Raw genomic sequence first — 21,227 nt, 5'->3', positions numbered from 1 at the left:
GACTACTGCAGAGTAGCCATACTTGATGTCATTTTGCTGGCATAAAAATGAGAGCTAGGCTAAGAGGGAGCAGGTGCTCGGTAGGCTGCATCTGGCCATGGTTTCGTATCAGCTCTACAGCTCATGCTGCCTCGCTGTGGCATTTTCCTTGTCTGGCCTCTGTCACTATTACAGGGTAGCTCCTAGTGGGACCTTTCAAATTATATCTGCCATACTACTAGCATACCTCCTCTTAGGAACATAATTATTTGTGATGAGTGTAAATAAACACTCGAATACTCTGCCTTATTTCAATGTAAGTCTCAGACCTCTTTCCCCTTTTAATAGATGAATGGCCAAAGTCACAGAGCCACTGGCTCTTCTTGATTATGTTGTTAGTAAGTCGCAGATCTGGGACTGAAACTCTGGTTCCCCCTAGTTCTAGAATTAACCATGGAAGCTTAAATCCTTAGAGTAAAAATAGCCAGCAGTTGATGCAGCATTTGTGAGAACCGGAGCTTCTGTTAAGTACCGTGGCTCAGTTTTGTTTATTTAATGAATAAGACACAGATAAAAGCAAATGCTACATAGTTAAACAAACAACATTTGCTTGTTTTTTGTTTATGGTTGTCAAAGCACTGTTGTGAATGTAATTTAATTCAATACCATGGCAATTGCCTGAGATGCAATTGTGTAATGTATTATCACATACTTTTTTAAATGCTACAAAATGAAGCATGAGACAATCAATGACTCACCCATCATCATTTACGTGGTTATAATATACATGGGAATGTAAAATGATGTGGTTTTTGTTTCATTGGTCTACAGTGATTTTATGAACTAATAGAGTATGGATTGAGAATTAAATAAACATATTGCCACATATCACTTATCCCTAATTACTGGCTTGGAGAAATTGCATAATTTCTTTGCACTTTAATTCACCCACTACAAGACAGGGATTAAAAACCTTTCTTGCTACATGATACAGAGATTTTTTTTGAAAACTACAAGCAAAGGCACTATGGTCTATAATTTCAATCTTTTCCTAAGTTGATTGTTCAGCACAGTAACTAAAAGGCCTTGAGAAAAAATGCATCAAACCTTCAGCCATAGAAAACAGATTCAGAAAGTTTGCATAGAATTTGAAAATCTTTGTCATAAACAAAACAAGAGACAGAAGAATGTCTCACAAGTCACTGATCCATTAGTGAGGATATAGGTTCTTACATAAAACTAACTCAGTACCCTCATAATATGTGATTAAGCTTAAGAAAACATTGGAGGTCTAAAATGAACATCTGCATTTTCAGGTGCTAGAAAGTCAAAGTAACACAATTCAATCAGTTGCCATAATCTGATGCTAATGTTAATGTAAAATAACAGGTTGCCGAAATTAATCTTATCCTGTACAAGGAACAGAATGGAATGTCTATAAAGTATAAGCATTATACTTTACGGAATTATAGTAATATAGGATTATATTAATTACCTGTGGTTGCTGTAACACCTGAGACTTCTGCTCCACAGCTTCACCTAATTTATCTACCCTCTCTTACATTTTGCTGCGAGCAGAAAGAAGTTACCAGGGCACACCTTCAAAGCCATGCTTGTTGTTCTCCTTAACAAATGTCCAAGTTCACCACCTCCAACTTCTGCTCATTTACATGTGACAGAGGACACAATTTAGCCAAGTTCCCTAACACTCTGTAATACACATTACCTCTTCACCAGTTTCCTGTCACTTACTGCTCAGTCCCTGCAAGCCATAAGGAGAAACACTTCCAGTGCCCATATTTTGACAAATATCTTCTCATGGTGACATTATGTTCAGAGTAGTGATAGAAATGTCCTCTGCAGTGTGCCTCACTTTCTTCTGACCCTCACGGGCATCCTTAGAATCCATGTTGTTTCGATTAACATCTGCAAACGCTCCAGGTGTTTTCTATCATGGTTCCCCAAATTCGGACAGCCTCTGCCTTCTGTTTAATAATTGTCAGTTTTGTCACACGTCATTCACTTTTTTTGCTATGTAAGGAATTGTTGAATACTGTGGAAATTAGGAAGTAAATACACCTTTGAAGTCCACCCCAAGGACTTAAGAAGTTAAAGTAGGAAATAGCTTTTATTTGGGAGCTTTTATTTAAAATGTGGGACTCCCTCTCCCCTAGGTAGGTTTACTTATAACTCAAAGAAATACTAAATTAGCCATTTACTCTCATTTCTTTCTTTCTTTCTATTAAAAACTACATTTAGGGCTTCTTTAAAGTTTATAATTTTGCAGAAATCCAACAAAATATTAATTATAATACTTTGCCATAAGTTGACTATTGATACTCAAATTTAGGAAAGAATTAGGATAAAGAAAGACACCAATTACAGGCTTGCCAAGTATTAATAAAAAAATGTAGTTGGCTGTATAATCACCAGCAGTTGAAAAACAATTTTGGAAACAAATTAAATTCTGAAATTTATTTTCCAAAGATAGCTTATATCTCTAAGGTAAGGTTTCAGCTCTCAGAAGCTGTGGTGGTAACGAGGGAAGATTGGAGTGATGAGAGGGTGATTCACTGAGGAGGGAGGGTTTGGGTGAGGCTACAGTGTGATGGTTAGTCCAAGAGAGATGCAGGAACAGGCTGGGCTGTGTAGACTATTTTGTATGAAATCTTTAAAAAGGAGGCAGAGAGCTGCTAGGTGAGAGGAAGGCAAATTTGTCAGCCTTTTTCTCTCCCTTTCCTGAGGGATGAAGCCATACATTTATGGATGTGAGGTATGGTACAGATAGAATTAGGAACTGACAAAAATATCAGTGATGGTCAAAATTATCAATGGGGCAGGCTTTCCTTAGGATGGTCTACCTTACAGTGGCAGTTGATTCAACTGACATGTCTAGTCTCTTTGACTCATTCTTGATATTTTCCTGGTATCCTGAGACTTCATACTCACCTGATTTTCACCCTTTTCTCAGGATTTTTTCCTTCAGTTCCATTCTTACACTCCCCCTTCCCAGTTCTTTGTAACCACTAAGTATGTGGTCCTGAGACCTGGATATGTGGCATTGTCTCATCAATGAGCCCCAGTCCCAGGCCCAGTGGAGAGTTTTGTTGACTCACTTGTGCCTTACTTTCAATATTTCCTGCACAGAGCTTTCTCTGGCCACCCTGTCAAAGTTCAGCAGTTCTATTATTCTGTTATAGCTACCTGAATTTCTTTCACATCATCCATTTGTCAATTTTATTTCCTTCTCTTTTGTATCCCAGAGTTCTTGAATATGTGTCAAATCTGCTTCCTTCCTGTATCACCACACGCTGCTAGGATGGTAGCACATAATAAATATTTGATAGATCACATCCAATGGTTGAATGAGAGGGCAGAGGTGGAGTAGAGATTAAATTTAAAGCTTGGGAAGCGAGAGAGAGAGAGAGAGAGAGAGAGAGAGAGAGAGAGAGAGAGAGAGAGAGAGAGAGAGAGAGAGAGATTTTCCTTTGAGATGGGGAGAAAAGGTGATTATATATATATATATATATATATATATCATCATGTGCAGGATCCAAAAACCTGCATTTTTGTTGGGTAATTTTTAGTCATCACATAGGACCTATAGATTCTAAACCATTTTTTAAAAATATCAATTCATTTATATGCATGGGTATTTGCCTGCAAGTATGTCAGTATACCACATGAATGGAGTTCCTTTGGAGGCCAGAAGAGGGTGATGAGTCCTCTGGGGTCAGTGTTATAGGTGGCTGTAAGCTGCTATATGGGTGCTGAGAACAGAATTAAATCTTGGTCCTCTGGAATATCAGCCATCTCTCCAGCCCCATGGACCTGTAGGTCCTTGTGTAACATTCATGTAGAATAAACATATAAGTTCTTTATCTGAAAAAGAAGTACACTTCTGGTAACATCGTGCTTTTAAGTTAGACTTTTGTTGCAATCCCTTCTCCTTCGATGTAACAGAAATCAGGATTTCCAATGGGAAGACAGGAAGAGGTACTCTGCTTTACTTGATTGGTGTAAGAAAATTCAGAATGTTCTGGAATTTAAAGGAAAAATCTCTCCTAGATATACACCCAGAAGACTTTCTTGTGCTTAAGACTGGGTATGACTAGAACCACTTAGTAGAGTGCTGGTTTGGGTGACCCGATGTTAGGTCACACACTTTCAGGAACTTGATCTTCTATATCAGTACACAGATTAAACATGTGCCAAGTGTCTAACAAACCAGCATTCTTGTTGTTCACTGGCAGGCACAGCAGGTGAGAACAGACAGCTTTCAGCACTAGTAATAATTGCTCCTGGTACAAGTAGAGATAGCCATCCAGTGGTTGTAAAACCACTTCAAATTACTCTCCCTTGACCCAAGTGAAATGAATTACCTTTGTTTCGGATTTGTCAGAGTCTTGATTTTTGCCACTTTTGCAGGTGAGGGAATAACCACAGATGTCTAACTTACATGCATGATATTTGGGTTTGTTAACTTCCCTGTGATTAAGAATTTATGATTTTATTCAAAAAATTTACTACACAAACTACGTATTCAGAATCTACAGGTCCTGTTCTTTGCTTAACATTTCTCAAACTCTTTTGCTTGTAAGAGTCTGGGAGTCTAGGTTTGGATCAGTGCTGTAATCCAAAGGCTACAGATTATGGGGAACTCAAATGTGTGGACTTTTATCACTCTGAAAGAACTCATGCATGACTGGGGTAGGACAAAAGCCTGGGACGGAGGACAAAGAAGAGCTAAGCTTAGTCCTCTGTGGCACTGACTGGCAGGATGGGCATCAGCCTGCCACTTAATCTTCAGAGCCTGAGATCATTCATTTATAGGGTGAAGATTATGATGTTTGCATTGCAAAAGAGCCATACAGGTTTGATTAGACAATGGATATAAAAATACTTGGCAGGTATCACTCAGAAAAGCCTGTGTGAGATCTTGGAATAGCTCTCTCTAGACTCTCAGGCTATGACTTGAAGCTCTGCACTGCCCCAAGCAGTCTTTAATCTGAATTTATCAAGGGCCTGTTCATTTATCAAGAGACTCCAAAAGCTGATGGCTCACCTTCTCGGCTTCTTGTGCTCAGTCTTTGGCCACTGACTGGGTTTGAATGGAACCTATCAAATACAGGCCGCTTCAAATCAGAACACAGAGGGGATGATAACATTCTCTCGTTTCTATGAATTTTTCATTTTATTCCAGCAGAGGCAAAACACATCATGTGGGTCAAATCTCAGTCTTTATGGGTTTGAACAGAAGGTCGGGAGAATATGTTTCAACTTCTATTTGCAATTCAACTACGGCCTCCACGGGAGCCTTGAGTGGCCTTCACTCCCCACATTCTGATATCTTCCGGAGCATCAGGAAAATCAAGTGGCCAGATGAGGTGTTCTGTCTAGAATTATATTCTTTCCTGAGTCTTTAAATTATCTGAGCCTCTATGCTTCTCGCTGATAAGAGGGCATACTGATATGAGAGTTTTACTTCTGTGTTTTGTTCATTTTTAGGGTAAATGATCCTTGACATTTAGCTAAAAATCACCTGACTAGGCTCTCAGGGCCCATGCCCCCCACCGTACCCCCCCACCCCCGCCGCTGACTCTAGCCTTCAGCTGGACGATGCTGCAGTTGCAGAGGCAAGTATGTGTCCTCAGTGCGAATGGACTCAGGATCAGAAATACATCCCATCGGCATCAACACTTGCCACTTTCACAATAGTCTATTTTGAGTAGGCAGCTGTCAGGGTGAAATTGGGATAGAGGCAGTTGTTAAGATGGCAGAGTTCTAAGAAACACGGGCACCTGGGCACCGTGTTTCTTGCCGGCCCCACTGTGAGTGACCTTAAGCAAGTCACTCCTCTCCTCACACCTGCTCTGTGATATAGGTAGTCACCTTGGACTTTTCACCCATTATCATTGTCTTGTGAGATTTTCTATGCAATGTTTGTTGGCCTTTTCACCTCTGACCTATGCATGAGAAAGAGCAGAGTCTTAATTTGTCCAAAAGTCATCGGAATATAAGGTATCAGAAGGAGGTTATGGAGACTGTAGAAAGAGCACTCCAATTAGAAGTTGGGGACCCTTATGGATCTCAAATATGTTAGTTGGTTTTGCATTTCTCACCAGTAAGACTCACAGTTTCTTATCCTTAATGCTGCTGGGAGGTGTTTAGTATAAAATGCACATACATATATAACATACACACACATAGATGTGAGCCCTTGTTTTTCTGTGTGTGTGTGTGTGTGTGTTTCTTCATTTGTTAATAAGGAGATATAATAGTTTATCAGTTTGTCATGGCTGTTGAGGTGGTCAAATAACAGACATGACAGATAAAAGGTACCAGATGCGAGGCCTGATGAGCTGGCTCTTAACCAACAATAAGAGAGTATGATATGCAATGAAGTCAGTCGCCACTGCAAGAATTACCTGCCACAATGTCAATGCCCAACTTCTTTATAGGTAACACTGGGATGATGGTTACCATATCAACCTGGAAAATTGGTTCTAAGGATAAGTAAGAATTAAAGTGGCAAATGCTCAGTTCTCTATCTCAAGTCTTACACATGCCACACAGCATATATAAAAGCTAAGCCCATTTAAAAGGTACTTGAGTTTGGCATAATGAAGATTTTTTCCCAGGGAAGTCTAAATAGCTCCTTTTAGTTTTGAAAGGAAATAAAATACAGCCTCTAAACATTCATGCTTTTTCTTAAGTTTTCTTATCCGTGGCGGGGGGAAGGGAGGAGACCCCTTCCCCTCTTTGTATAGTTCTGTTGAAGCAGATCAGCCAGAGAGCACAACAGGAAATGGTGTTCTAGGACAGCAGGACCCAGAGAAATATTACATGAAGACTTTGATAAAACGAGGCTGATGGTTGGATATGGGTTAGATGTCTGAGAAAGCTGTGAATGGGTTCAAAGTCCTGTATTTATTAATTATGCTCTCAAGAGTATTTCTAGGTCATGGGCAACATTTAGGAGGATGCACCCTGATCCCCCTTAACTTTCTCAGTTTTGTGTTAATTTGGACCTATATAGTGGCTTTTTTGCTTCAAATTAATGGCTGGACTGTGCTTATATTTCTCTCATCTGTCTTTCTTTTTTCTAGTGAGAAATGAGTGTGACAGAGAGGGGCACCTGAAGACTTGGAACTATCTCTCAGCATTATTTAACCTTTGTTATGTTATGTGGTCTAGCTTCTACATTTTAAACACATATTTCCTCTTATTTTCTTTTGCATGTGACTTTTTTAAAATTGTGAAACACAGCCCAGAGCCCTCTCTTATAGACACATGCCTACTCACAAATGCAAGCGTTTGCATGCACAGATATACAACTAATGAAACAGTGTGGAGTGCTTTCTCCCATAGGTGTGAAATCAGGAAAGATGCCTGATAGGTGATGATCTTCCTTGCCACTGATGAATTTTTGCTGGCTGGGAAATCTCCCAGCTGCTCCAGGCTATTGATGACGTTATCCAGTCACTGTTAGTCACAAAATCACTCCCACTATACCAATCCAATATTCATCCAATATGATATAAAATTTAGAATTGTATTTAACTTTAATTTTATTTAAATTTCTCTTTTCTCTCAGCTTGATAAATTTCAAGTAGCTTGAGATTTGGGAGGATATATGATCAGCGATTACCTGCCTCCATGCCTTTCTTCCTTCTCTACTACCATGTGGCTTTCTTGACCTTCCCACAGTCAAAATAAGATTCCAGAAACTTTTTCCCTCAGTAATTTTGGCAGGTTTGTAGGAAATGCCCAGTGCTAGCTTTTGATTTTCATAAGTGCCAATAGAAAACCCTTCTTTCTGGGTAGGAAGGAACCAAGGTATTGGTTGGCGATCCTGACTCTGAACTAGGACAGCAAAGATGGGTTTTAATGGCTTCATGGCAAAGTTTGGCAGAATTCTATAGGAATAGCCAGCATTAAGGTAGGCTGTTGAGTAATGTTATGATACAGCAGACATAGATGAGTGAATCATGACTAACATTTTAAATTTTTTTATGTATATGAGTGTTTTATCTGCACATATGTATGCACACCCTGGGTGTACTGGTGCCCATGTAGGTCAGAAGAGGACATGGGTTCCCCAGAACTCAGAGTTACAGATGTCTGTTAGTCAGCATATAGGTTCTACATTTTCAACCTGGGTCTTCCATAAGAGTAACAAGTGCTCTTAACTGCTGAGCCATCTCTCCAGCCCCAACTCTTATCGTATTTTGATAACTAAATGCTGACAGCAAAAAAATCCTTTAAGTACTTTTTTCCCAGTTCAAATTCAAGGAGTATACTCTTAAATATGTTCATTTTTGGAGTTCAATCTTAACTATACATTTAGGCCAGACTTTAGGTCAGAGAAAGATTTTCCCAAGCAGAACTGACCTATTTTAGATAGAGAGAACTTTGCCAGCAACACATAAGAGTGTGTCTGTGTGATCCAGCCACACTGAATCTCTTAGAAGAGAAAGTGGGAGGTACGCTTGACTGAATTGGTACAGTAGAACGCTTCCTGAACATAACACCAGTAGCACAAGACACTGAGATCAACAATTAATAAATGGACTTCCTGAAACTGAGAATCTTCTGTAAGGCAAAGGACACAGCCAACAAGACAAAACAGCAGTTGACAGAATGGGAAAAGATCTTCTCCAACCTCACATCTCACAGAGGGCTGATTTCCAAAATATACAATGAATTCAAGAAATTAGCCATCAAGACACCAAGCAATCCAATTAAAAGTGGGGTGTAGAACTAAATAGAGAATTCTCAATAGAGGAATGTAAAATGGATAAAAGACACTTAAGAAAGTGCTCAATATCTTTAGCCATCAGGGAAATGCAATTCAAAACAACTCTGAGATATCATCTTACACTGGCAAGAATGGCTAAAATAAAAAAAAAAAACACCAATGACAGTCTATGCTGGATAGGATGTGGAGAAAGAGGAACACTCCTCCATTGCTGGTAGGTGTGCCAACTTGTACTGCCACTCTAGAAAGCAGTATGGTGGTTTCTCAGGAAAATGGGAATGAGTCTACCCCAAGATCCAGGAATTCCTCTCCTGGGCATATACCCAAAGAATTCACATTCATACAACAAGGACATATATTCAACTATGTTCATAGCAGTGCTGTTTATAATAGCCAGAACCTGGAAGCCACCTAGATGCCCTTCAACTGAAGAGTGGAGAGAGAAAATGTGGTACATCTACACAATGGAGTACTACTCAGAAGGAAAAAAAAAACAAACAGAATCTTGAAATTTGCAGGCAAATGGATGGAACTAGAAGAAATCATCCTAAGTGAGGTAACCCATCACAAAAAGACAAAAATGGTATGTACTCACTCATATATGGCCTTTAGGCATAGAGAAAAGGATTACCAGCCTACATGCACACTACCAGAAGAGCTAGAAAATAAGGAGGACCCCAGGAGAAAAATTCATGGTCCCCAAAGAAGGAAAGGGGGACATGAACCCTAGAGCAAATTGGGAGCACTGGGGGAGGGAGGAGGGTGATGGAAGGAAGAGAAGGGGAGAAGCGGGAAGGAGAACAGGAGAACTGAGAGTGGAGGAATAGAAGAGGGAAAGAAAAGAGATGCCTTGATAAAGGGAGCCAGTACAGGTTTGGAGACAGGAAAAGGTTGGGGACACAGTGACAACCCCAACTAAAAATCTAGGCAGTGGTGGAGAGGCTGCCTTTGATGCCCTTCCCCTATAATGAGATTGATGACTACCTTGGTTACCATTCCCAGAGACTTGACCCAGTAGATGATCGAAGCAGAAACAGGCACCCACAGCTAAGCACTGAGGAGAGATGACAAAATGAACCAAAACGGAACTGGAAATACCTGAAGAAACAGTTGACCTGACCTAATGAGAGGACACAGACCCTAGTTGTAAAGCAGGGGAACCAGCATCGGACCAAACCAAGCCCTCTGAATGTGGGTACCATCTAGGAGGCATGGTTTATTACAAGGCCACAAATGGACTTGACGAGCCCATTCTCAATGGAGGGATACTATTGCAGCCCAGATACGGAAAGGAGTGCCTGGGCCCTCCCCCAAATGATGTGATGGAGTTTGATGATCTCCCGTCGAGGGTCTCACTATTCCTGGGGTGTGGGTGGTGGGTGGTTTGGCGGGTTGTTGGGAAGCATGGGAGGATAGGAGGGCGAGGGAATGGGGTGACAGATATGTAATTTTCCATAAAATAAAAAATATGGCAAAAGAGTATCTGTGTGGCAGTGGTGGTGGGGGATGTGTGCGGTGTGTGTGCATGTGAAGTGTATGTGGAAGTTGATTGATGCTGATGCAAACACACTTCAAGACCTAAGAAGAAGGGCTTCAATGATTAGGTCTTGTGGTTTGTTTATTTTACTTTTAAAAGCTAGAATATGACAGTTTAAAGTGACTGTCAAAGAACGTTTGGTTTTAGGTATAATTTGTAAATATTCTAGGTGAAAATGGTATTCTATTTTACTTCTTGAATGTAAAACATCTAAACAAAGCAATTCCCTCACCCGAATATCAAAACATTAAAATTAAAACTAAAAGAACAAAAATGAGCTAATGAATAAACATGAATTATTTAAAACAGGACTTAGTTACCTTAAACCAAATGATAATATACCCCTCATATTCAACATAAGAAATCAGGTAGCAACTATGAATTTATAAAGTGACTTATAGGCTTCATTTGAATTAACACATCTCAATCATTTATTGTTTAACAATAGCATTAGTTTTCAAAACCCATTTCAGAGAAATATGCTTTAAAATCCCATATTGTGAAAATGCTCAGCTCTGTGCTATACCCGAGGGAAGACTGAAGTAAAGTTGAAAACAGTTTGTACAGAAGCCTGGAACTTCAACTGAAAGGCCAAAATATGCTCTTGTTAGTAAGGAACCGAAGTGCCTCAGCAAAGAGAGGCTGCATCCATTCAACACTATTTTCCAATAGTGGTCACAGCTATGTCATGGCCCAGGCCGAGGTTAGGCTACACTAGGATTTTGAGTTATATTGGATTAGCATGTGAGGGAGAAAATGGTGAGATCATGTAACAGAGTGCAGAGGGAGACTGTGAAGATCAGCTAATAAACCAGCAGGGGATAGGCAGGAACATAATGTTTAGAAAACATAGTCATGTGAGTTGGGAAGGTGGCTCACCAGGGAAAGCTCATGCTCTCTAAACATGAGAAGAAGAGCTTAGAAACCCAGATCTACCAAGTGGTGGCTGTCTGTAATCTCTGCACTGGGGAAAGAGAAATGCAATCCCCAGGGCAAGCTGACTAGACAAGCTGGATCAATAAGCTGTGGGTTGTGCAAGGGAACCTGATCCAATAAATGAAGCAGAGAACAACCGAAGACACCCAGTGTGTACTTTAAGCCTAGACACACACACACACACACACACACATCCACACACACACACACATCCACACTCATGTGAGCATGCATACACACACACATATAAGTATATGTATGTATGCATGCATGCATCTATATATGTATACACACATACACATCCACACTCACGTGAGCGTGCATACACACATATAAGTGTATGTATGTATGTATGTATGTATGTATGTATATATGTACACACACACACATCACCTAATGTCTTTTTAAGTGTCTTGAGACACTGAGGTTTGGAAGCAAAAAGCTAAAAGAGCTGGCTTGGAAGAGATACTGATTTTAAAAGTAAAGTAGGAGAAGTTGTCCTGGCAACCCTGCCTGTCTCTTCTACTTAACATCAAACTTATCCTAGCATATCAGCTCATTTAGCCTTAAATCGTTAGCTAGAAACCAGTCATTATCTGTTCTGAGAGAAGTGAAGCCAAAATGAACATTGCAAACCTATTCTTTTAATCCCCTTTCAGTCTATATTCAACAGAAGTTATGATATGGCACTTACTGTGTTAATTTTGTTTTCAAATATAAACATCAGGGAGCTACCCCTAAAGTTTTGAAGTCCAAAGGTTAGAGTGGTCCTCACGTCAAGTAATTACAAGGCCTAGTTCTTTTAGCTCACCCCACACGCATACATGCATCTATTACTGTTTTGTAATAATTTTCTGAAGATGACTTAGGTGTATTACCTTAAGTATTATTATATTCACAAGTAAGGCATTTCAGATACCTTATGATCAAAGCTGAAGAAAGTTTTTTTAAAACAATCACAAAAACCCTTGTTCCAAATCTCGCCTACACAAAAAAAACCCCACATGTTTTTCACTTGTATTTTCTTCCAGACATTCAAGTGAATGCATGATTTGCAAATATTTATACTCAAAGCGGGGAGTGGGGGTTCAGTCTCTCATGTAGTATTCCTAATGGCTAGCTTTGTCTACATCAGATTGGGGTGGGGGGCAGAGCATCAGCCAGGCAGCTTTCCAGGAGACACACCTATATTTAGCCAAGGTGGTTTGTGTGGCAAGAGGGAGAGGACTTGGCCATGTGTGCTCTGACTCATCATCTCAAGCACACGTGTCAGTTTCAGGAACAGCTGGACAATCTCCTGCAGAGGACAGGGTCTGATTGTAGCTCTCCTGGGCGTCAGGACTCCACTTCCCCAAACTAAATTATAAATTAACAAGCTCCGGGAGCCATAGAGCCTTCAATAAATCAGATAAGTGATAACATCGGGGCTTGCTTTTGGCCTCACACACTGTTCCAGGATTTTCCTACTTGGAGCTGGAGCCTGAGTTCTGTGCTCTGCCTGATTCTTCCCAGGGCTGGGTAGCAATCTGCTGGGCACATTTAAACCAGGCTGCCTTCAAAGAGACTTCATTTTCCTGCTATCCTTATGTGAAGGTGTAGTTAGTATGCAATACTGTGACATGTAGGATTTCAGGTTATAGCTGGTCTAACACAATTTTTAGAATTACTTTTTGGAAGGTAATTCGAGAGAGACAGGAAAGAGAAGGGGAATTATGAATGTGAATTTTAATCATTTCTCTTCAAACAACAAGGTCAATGATCAGAGACAATTTAAGCTCCTGGGACCTCAGTTTCCTCCTCTGGGAATGTTACTGTGTTGTTTAGGATGCATCACCAATTTGAAGAATGTGAGTGGCACAGGGCCTCATCTAAATTGTCTAGTGGTACATGACCAATAGCTATGTGTCAGTGGCTAGGAGTCTGAACCGTTTTCTTTGTGGTTAAAATTACAGTGAAGACACTACTCTTGATACCATTAGTAAAGGTTCACAAGTACTTGCCTTCTTTCTGACAACCCTGTCAAAAACTTGCCCCTGACTTCCTATGTTCTAAAGAAACATTTCCTGAAGAACCCAAAGGAAACCATTGTTTATGTACCACACATGCTAAGAGTCTCAATTTTGTCATTTGTGAATTCCAGCTTCCAGGATGGCTTGCTTAGGAAATGGAAAATCAAGTTGCCATTAAAGCTATATTATTAATTAATGGGTGATAAACATATGGCTATAAGTACCCTCATTTACAAATTCACCAAAAAAAGTCACAGCCTGCATTTGAATTGTGTCTGTGACTGGATACAGCTTCTGGTGATGGAGGTAAGGAGTTTAATTGTTGGGCTAACTGGATCATCAGGGTCCATTGGGAACCTTTAGAAATGCAGTGCTATGGGCAAGTGATACACTTCTAATAGGAAGAATTAGAAAGACACTAATTACATGAGTGCCCTCACCTATTGTCAGGTCATAATGCCTGCCCTCTCTTTTTCAGGCTCATGAAGCTCACCTACATATTTGTAGACTCCTGCAAATACAGAAACTCTGTTAGTGGGATTATCTTGAAGCTCCCATAGGTGTTTGCTTTTTGATGGACTTTCCAGCATTACTGCTCCCAGCGATGGAGTACACAAAGGTCTGCTATTCTCACCAACAAAAGCACTTTTAAACTTAGAGATTAAAGCATCTCCTTTCTTGTCCTCATCATCATTACTCATGGTTATTCATATTTTAAGATTTGTTGTTAGGCCAGGCACACGCCTTTAATCCCAGCACTTGGGAGGCAGAGGCAGGCGGATCTCTGTGTGTTTGAGGCCAGCCTGGTCTACAGAGTGAGTTCTTGGACAGCCTCCAAAACAATACAGAGAAACCCTGTCTCAAAAAAAAAAGTTTTAATTATGAGACGCCTTTTCAGTGAATATACCATCATTTCCCAGATACAGTCTTGACAAGCTTGTAAACAATGAAAACTTCCAACATGAAAATTTACTTCACTGTTACTGTAATAATTGAATTATGCTTGTGTTTGTTTTATTACTTAGATATAGATGATCATGAAGTAAATGCTTCTACTCATTTAAACAGATTTTTTGTTTGTTTTTTGTTTTTTGTTTTTTTTTACAAAGGGAAGAAAATGGAACCTAAGGAAGGGACCCGAAATGAGAGCATAGAAAGAAAGCGCAGTGAATTTCTGCTATCAGAAGTTTTTTCTGTGTTCATGGTAGACTCACTTGCTAGCATGGGAAAATTATTGTCAAATAGTTCAAATTAATTCTCTAGGTGGCCAAAATTCACATAAATTGAAATTTCAATAAAACCTTTCCATATATGGCAGCCAGATACTAGGCTCAAGGAAAGAGAAAAGAAATTGGACTTACCCTGCAGGCCTTGTGTCTTCAATGGCTCTGTCTACTGGAATCAAGTCACTAAGGTAGACATTGAAGTTTCCTTCCTTCCATCTTCGTTCTGCCTCCTTCTTCTTTCCAGGGGGAACAACCACAGGGCGCCCAAACTGACCCGGGGCATTGGGATCCCTTGGAGAAAGGGTCAGGTCGATAGTCATCACACGGTGCCTTCCAGGGATTTCAGGGGTGTTTGTGTGACTTTGCTGGAGTCCCGCAGTCTGGGCCTGGGCAGTCAAATTGCTTCTTACTGGATGTAGTCCCCTGGCTGAGGCCAGTTTGGATTGAGACACTGCTCTCTGTGGACCTAGCAGAGAGGAAGATGTCCTGCTTTGATTCCTGGGGCTGTGTTTCCCTTGGCTTGCACCCAGTAATTTAGGAATGGCTGTTTGGGTCTTAGAGTCAAGCACCTGTTTGGTATTTCTCCCCAGGTCTTTGGTGATAACCACAATTTGGCTTTCAGAGAAGTTAAATTTCCTCCCTGGTGCCACTTTGGCCTCACCATCTTCTGGCAAGCCTCTCAACTGTGTCTCATTCACAGTCCGCCTCTTTAAATGACCTATATCAGCAACCAACTTAAAAAGAGGTAGCACTTTATGGGCTTTGTGTTTTAGTTCTTTGCTCTGAGCCTCGGTTTTCTTTATGGCTATGGCTTCCCCGTATTCCAGGATTGGTGAGCTGGCAAAGTGTGTCTTCGATTTTGTTACTGTCTGTGGTTGATGCTTTGAGGCGTCAGTCCTGACACTGACGGTCATATTCAGGGTCCTCTCAGATGTTTGCTTTAATGCATTACTGCTGAGAGTATGATTCTTTGGGCCCTCTTGGTTTTTACCAAAGATTTCTGTGTGTACTGATATTTTGGTCAGTGGAACTCCTCTTGATGCTGTGGATGGGTTCCTCTGTGATAAAACTGCTGTTCGCTTGAGTGTCGTATGCTGGGAGGAGGCTTCAGGCTTGCTGTCTCTCCCCTCGGTCTTCTGCGTGGTAAGAGGCACTGGGAAGGTTTGCAGACGCGCAGGGTGCCACAAAGGCACAGCTTTCCCCCTTCCCAGGGAGATCTGCATTTTTCCTCTCCTCTGGGCTTGGTCCATATTCTCTTCATCCTTGAGTGTTTGGTCCTCTACTTTTCTAAAGTTCTCCTTGCCCCACACCCGGTTCTGGGGCAGCCTCATCCCCGTGATGCTGGAGTGAAGGATCTTCATTCTGTCTGGCTGGACTTTGAATCCTGTCTGCTCCCTCCTCCTGACGTCTTCTTTGAGTATCCCAGTGCTGATCTCACTGAATGAGAGGCGGAGAGCTGCCATGTCAAAGAGCAGCCAGATGACAGAAGCTACAAATATAAATGCCAAGGCGCGCCCATTTCCTCGGAAAAACTTTCGGATCTTGTTCATTGTACAAAGGCTTGCCTTGCAGCTTGCCCTCCGAGTCTGCTTACCTGAAGTGGAGAGAGAGTTGAGACGCAGCAGCAGCAGCAGCAGCAGCAGGAGCCAGGCCCCTGCTCTCCTTAACCTAGCAGGAAACAGTTGTCCAAGGGGGAAAAAGCTCAGTTCCTACTGACTGCCTGTCACTCTCTGCCTGCGTGGCATTTCACGGCAAAGCATCTATGCCTGCTCACTGGCCCTGGATAAACCCCAGTGAACACTGGCCCCGGGTGCCTCCCAGAGCAGTCAGCTGGAACCACAGGACAGTTCACCGCATCTTGTCTTGGAGGGCCATGTCCACCTTCCTTCAAGTCCAAGAAAAGGTGGGGCTAGGGTGGTACAGCCTGCTGCCGCTTCTCTCCTCGCAGTTCCCTGCATGCTGTAACTCAACACCACTTCTCAGAAGGAAAACATTTCAAGCCATTACCCAGAGAACTTCATTCAGCTCTCACCTTCTGTGCTGGATGAGAGAGTGTGTGTTTTAAGGGCAATTAAACAGAAACTAACTTAGAAGGCATGTGTTCCTGGTTTGTAACCCCACCTACCCTCCTCCTACTCATTAACCCTGTGGTACCCAGAGCTCTGCTGGATCAATTCTTAACCTTAATGTTTCAGCTCCAAGAGGTTAATGGCTTAAAGAAGGGGCATCTTACGGCTTCGTTGCAAGAGAGGGGTAGTTCAGCTCTTCAGAATGTTTCTACAAACACATGAACAGGAACAGAAATATTTCTTTGTAGGTCAGCTACTCTTTTTACACTAGTCCATCAGGCTTTTTTTGTTGTTGTTGTTTGTTTGCATTCTTAGACTTAATAGACTGACACAATTTGTCATATTCCTGTAGAATATTAAAGACACTTTGCTGTGATGTGAATGTCTGTGTCTCCACCCAACGCAATGTGGAAACCCCAATTGCCATTGGGGCAATATTAGCATGTAAAGTCTTTTGAAGGTGCTGAGATAAGGAAGAAGGGGCCCTCACACATTAGATTTGTGTCCTTATAAAAGAGCCAGTGAGATGCTTTGCCCCCTCCACCAAGTGAGGGCACCACAAGAAGGAATCTTGAAGGAACCAAGTGACAAAACCTTACTAGACACCAAGTCTGCTGTTCATGGACTTCCCAGCCTCCAGAACTGTGAGCAATTAACTGATTTTGATAATAGATCACTTAGTATATGGTATTTTTTATAGAAACTTAAAGGGATTATGGTACTCACAAATCAGTATTTACAAAGTCATGGACCAGTAAATAGCTTGAAAATTGTGCCAAGACTTTGACTAGACTCTGAGTGACCCTGAGAAATGGAAAGGCCAGTCATTTCCACATAGATTTAACCTCAAAACCACAGAGCAGTCCTCTTCTATCAGTTGTTTATCTTATTGCTGTCATCTGACAAAAGCCACTTAAGGAAAGAAGGGCTTATTTTGGCTCGCAGTTGGTGGGTGCAGTCCATCATGGTGGGGAAGCCATGCCACAGGAGACCAAATCGCAATGTATCATCTGTAGTCAGGAAGCAGAGAGAAAGACCAATGGTGGGATTATCTTGCTTTTTTGTTTTGACAACCCAGTATATCAGATTATAGAATGGTAACACATATATTTAGGGTGGGTTTTCCCTCTTTAGTTATCCCAGTCTAAAAAAATTCCTCAGAGACATGCTTTGTCTCTTAGATATGTAGTTAAATGTTGTAGAGAGTTTTTTATCAGACTCAGGGCTTCTTAAATTCTGCACCAAAGAACATTTTATGTGAGTCTGGGAATATAAACTAAATCCATATATTTGAAATGAATTATGTAATTTAATCACTTACTAAAGACAAAAGCAAATTTGTCTACTAGTATGGCAGGCGTACTTCTTTTAATTTAAAGAGTCAAATATGTAGAAAGTCGTCAGCATTTTCAGAGCTAATAAATATTTTGGCTTCATAATTGTCAATGCTAATATAGAATGTTAAATGGTAGAAATGTGTGTGTGCTGTTTATTTTTTTTTTATCAAACCAACAGCCTCCTGAACATTTTACTTAACAGTGGCTGGTATGCCAATGCACATGATATAGTTTTCAGCTAGTAGTTAGGAGACAGAAATGCTCAGATACATATTCATTTTGTTCTTTACAACCCTGAATATCATTTATGTGATAATTTACATGAGAAATATCTTGATGTCTATATCACAAATTCCATAAAAACCATTATTTACAATAGTCATAATAAAAAATACTGTTAAGCAAGTTTAGAAATACAGTACATAATATGAGCTTTGTAAACCTTACGATGCTTATTATGTACTATATATACATATATAAGGACTAATAATCACCAATAGCATACGTGTATCTGTAAATTTTAAAAATGCACAGGATAGCCAGCTGTTGGTGGCACATGCCTTTAATCCCAGCACTAGGGAGGCAGAGACAAGTGGATATCTATGAGTTTGAGGCCAGCATGGTCTACAGAGCGAGTTCTAGGACAGTCTCCAAAACATACAGAGAAACCCTGTCTCAAAAAAACAAAAAGAATGCAAAGAATAGATGTATTTTCTAGTATCATTTTCCTTGTAAAATTGTAATAAATCTTTTAACCTGGAATTTTCCCCATAATAATATTTTGATACTTCTTTTTTATACAAAAGAACATAATATAATTACATCATTTCCCTTCTCTTATACTGCTACTTGCTTCATCAAATTCATGCTTCTTTTTTCATTAAATTTGTCATACGCATCTATGTATGTATATACGTATATATTCCTAAATATAATTTTCTCAATCTGTATAATGTTACTTGTATGCATGTTTTCAGGGCTTACCATTTGGTATTAGTTAACCAATTGTTGTGTTCTTCCCTGGGGTCTCAGTGTTTCTTAGATGCCTGTAATTATTTGCATAGGGTTGCAGCCTTATGGTCTTTTCCCCATTCATCTTATCATGTCTATTGTTGTCTTTATTCATCTCATGTTTGGGAAGTCCTGTTGGTGAGACTTATTGGTGTAGTTTCTGATATCACTTGGAAACACAATTTCACAGCAAACTCCCTGAGTTTAAAGGCTGTTACAATCTTTTCTCTTCCCACCTTCTGTAATATTCCCTGAGTGGGAGTTGTTTTGTAGATGTATCTATTGGGACTATGCTGCCAACTCTGAATTTTGGTTGGTTAATGTTTTCCATCTGTTGCATTGAGAAGTTTCTCTGATAAGAGTTGAGGATTATACTTAACTGTGGGTATAATGACAAATATTTGGACTATAGTTACAGATCATGGTGGTTAATAAAGTGATAGTTGTCCATTTTATTCCAAGACCCATGGCTTCACTAACCCTGGGTAGTTGGGTGGTTTGCAGTATCAGACATGATTTCCTTCTTATTGAGGTCAACAATTGACAAGTGGGACTTCATAAACTTTGAAAGCTTCTGCACAGCTAAAGAAACAATCAGCTGGGTAAAAGAAGTCCACAGAATAGGAGAGACTCTTTCCCGGGTATACATCTGAGCTTTGTCATATTAATATCCAGAGTATATAACAAACTTAAAAAAATGGACCTGGGTCCTGAACAGAATGCTCAAAAGAAGAAAAAAAATGACTAAGAAACATCTGAAAAATTCCCAGTATTCCTAGAAATTAGGGAAATGCAAATCAAAACAACTTTGAGATTTCATTTTACCCCAGCCACCATGGCAAAGATCAACAAAACAGGCAACAAATTCTGGAAGGGATGTGAGAAAAGGAGAACTTTCATTCACTGTTCGTAGGATTAATAATTGGTATAATCACTATGGAAATAAGTGTGGATAATCCTCAAAAAAGATAAAAATCAATCTACTATACAATCTAGCTATTCCATACCTCAACATACTATTCCACAGATACTTGGTCAGCCATACATGTTGCTGCTCTATTCCTGATAGCTAAGAAATGGAAACAACCTAAATGTCCTTCAGCAAATGAATAGATTATGAAACTATGGCATATACACACTATGGACTACTATTCAGCTGTACAGAAAAATGAAATCATTACCTGTGTAGGAATGAAATCATTACCTGTGTAGGAATGAATGGAACTAGAAAAGATCATATTGAGTGAGGCAAAGTAGACCAAGAAAGACCAATGCCATATGTTCTTTCTTCAAAGAAACATCTTCACAAAGACTTCCCTGCCCACAGTGGTCTGGTCGAACCCATTTTAATCATTAACCAATAAAGTGCCCCACAGGCTTGTCTACAGACCATCGTCTCAATTAAAGTTCCCTCCTCTCAGATGACTTTACCTTAAGTCGGTTGACAAAAATGTAACCAGCACACCCTGTAAGACGAAAGATGCAGGTGGAAGTAGAAATGAAGCTGAGAGGCAAAGATAAGAGGTTGGTGTTCAGTTTGTAGTTTTTCATTATGTGCATTTGTTTACGTGATTACACAGGGGCAGAGGTATTGGACTTTTCTGTTGTTTTCTTTCACCCTTGGAAGGTGAAGGAGATTTATTCAGAGCTTGGCACATATGACAAAGAGTGTGCACACTGCTCTGACTAAGTCAAGCAATCTAAGTAGAAATCTAAAGTACTCACCTTACTTTACACAACCCAGTATATCAGATTATAGAATGGTAACACATATATTTAGGGTGGGTTTTCCCTCTTTAGTTATCCCAGTCTAAAAAAATTCCTCAGAGACATGCTTTGTCTCTTAGATATGTAGTTAAATGTTGTAGAGAGTTTTTTATCAGACTCAGGGCTTCTTAAATTCTGCACCAAAGAACATTTTATGTGAGTCTGGGAATATAAACTAAATCCATATATTTGAAATGAATTATGTAATTTAATCACTTACTAAAGACAAAAGCAAATTTGTCTACTAGTATGGCAGGCGTACTTCTTTTAATTTAAAGAGTCAAATATGTAGAAAGTCGTCAGCATTTTCAGAGCTAATAAATATTTTGGCTTCATAATTGTCAATGCTAATATAGAATGTTAAATGGTAGAAATGTGTGTGTGCTGTTTATTTTTTTTTTATCAAACCAACAGCCTCCTGAACATTTTACTTAACAGTGGCTGGTATGCCAATGCACATGATATAGTTTTCAGCTAGTAGTTAGGAGACAGAAATGCTCAGATACATATTCATTTTGTTCTTTACAACCCTGAATATCATTTATGTGATAATTTACATGAGAAATATCTTGATGTCTATATCACAAATTCCATA

General features: G+C 40.0%; 1 protein-coding gene across 1 annotated transcript in view; it reads right to left on the bottom strand.

Annotated features, from left to right (window-relative positions):
• The window catches only part of Galnt5 (polypeptide N-acetylgalactosaminyltransferase 5), a 42,656-nt gene extending 26,126 nt beyond the window's left edge, over nucleotides 1-16,530 (bottom strand). The window contains exon 1 of the mRNA XM_005068981.4: nucleotides 14,584-16,530. Within this exon, the coding sequence (XP_005069038.1) occupies nucleotides 14,584-15,998 (1,415 nt within the window). The 5' untranslated portion in view covers nucleotides 15,999-16,530. The remainder of the gene's footprint in view (nucleotides 1-14,583) is intronic.
• Between the last annotated feature and the right edge of the window lie 4,697 nt (nucleotides 16,531-21,227).

Source organism: Mesocricetus auratus, unplaced genomic scaffold (genome assembly GCF_017639785.1).
Source record: "Mesocricetus auratus isolate SY011 unplaced genomic scaffold, BCM_Maur_2.0 Super-Scaffold_100004, whole genome shotgun sequence".
NCBI classification, from domain to species: Eukaryota; Metazoa; Chordata; class Mammalia; order Rodentia; family Cricetidae; genus Mesocricetus; species Mesocricetus auratus.
This window is presented reverse-complemented; position numbering and strand designations above follow the sequence as displayed.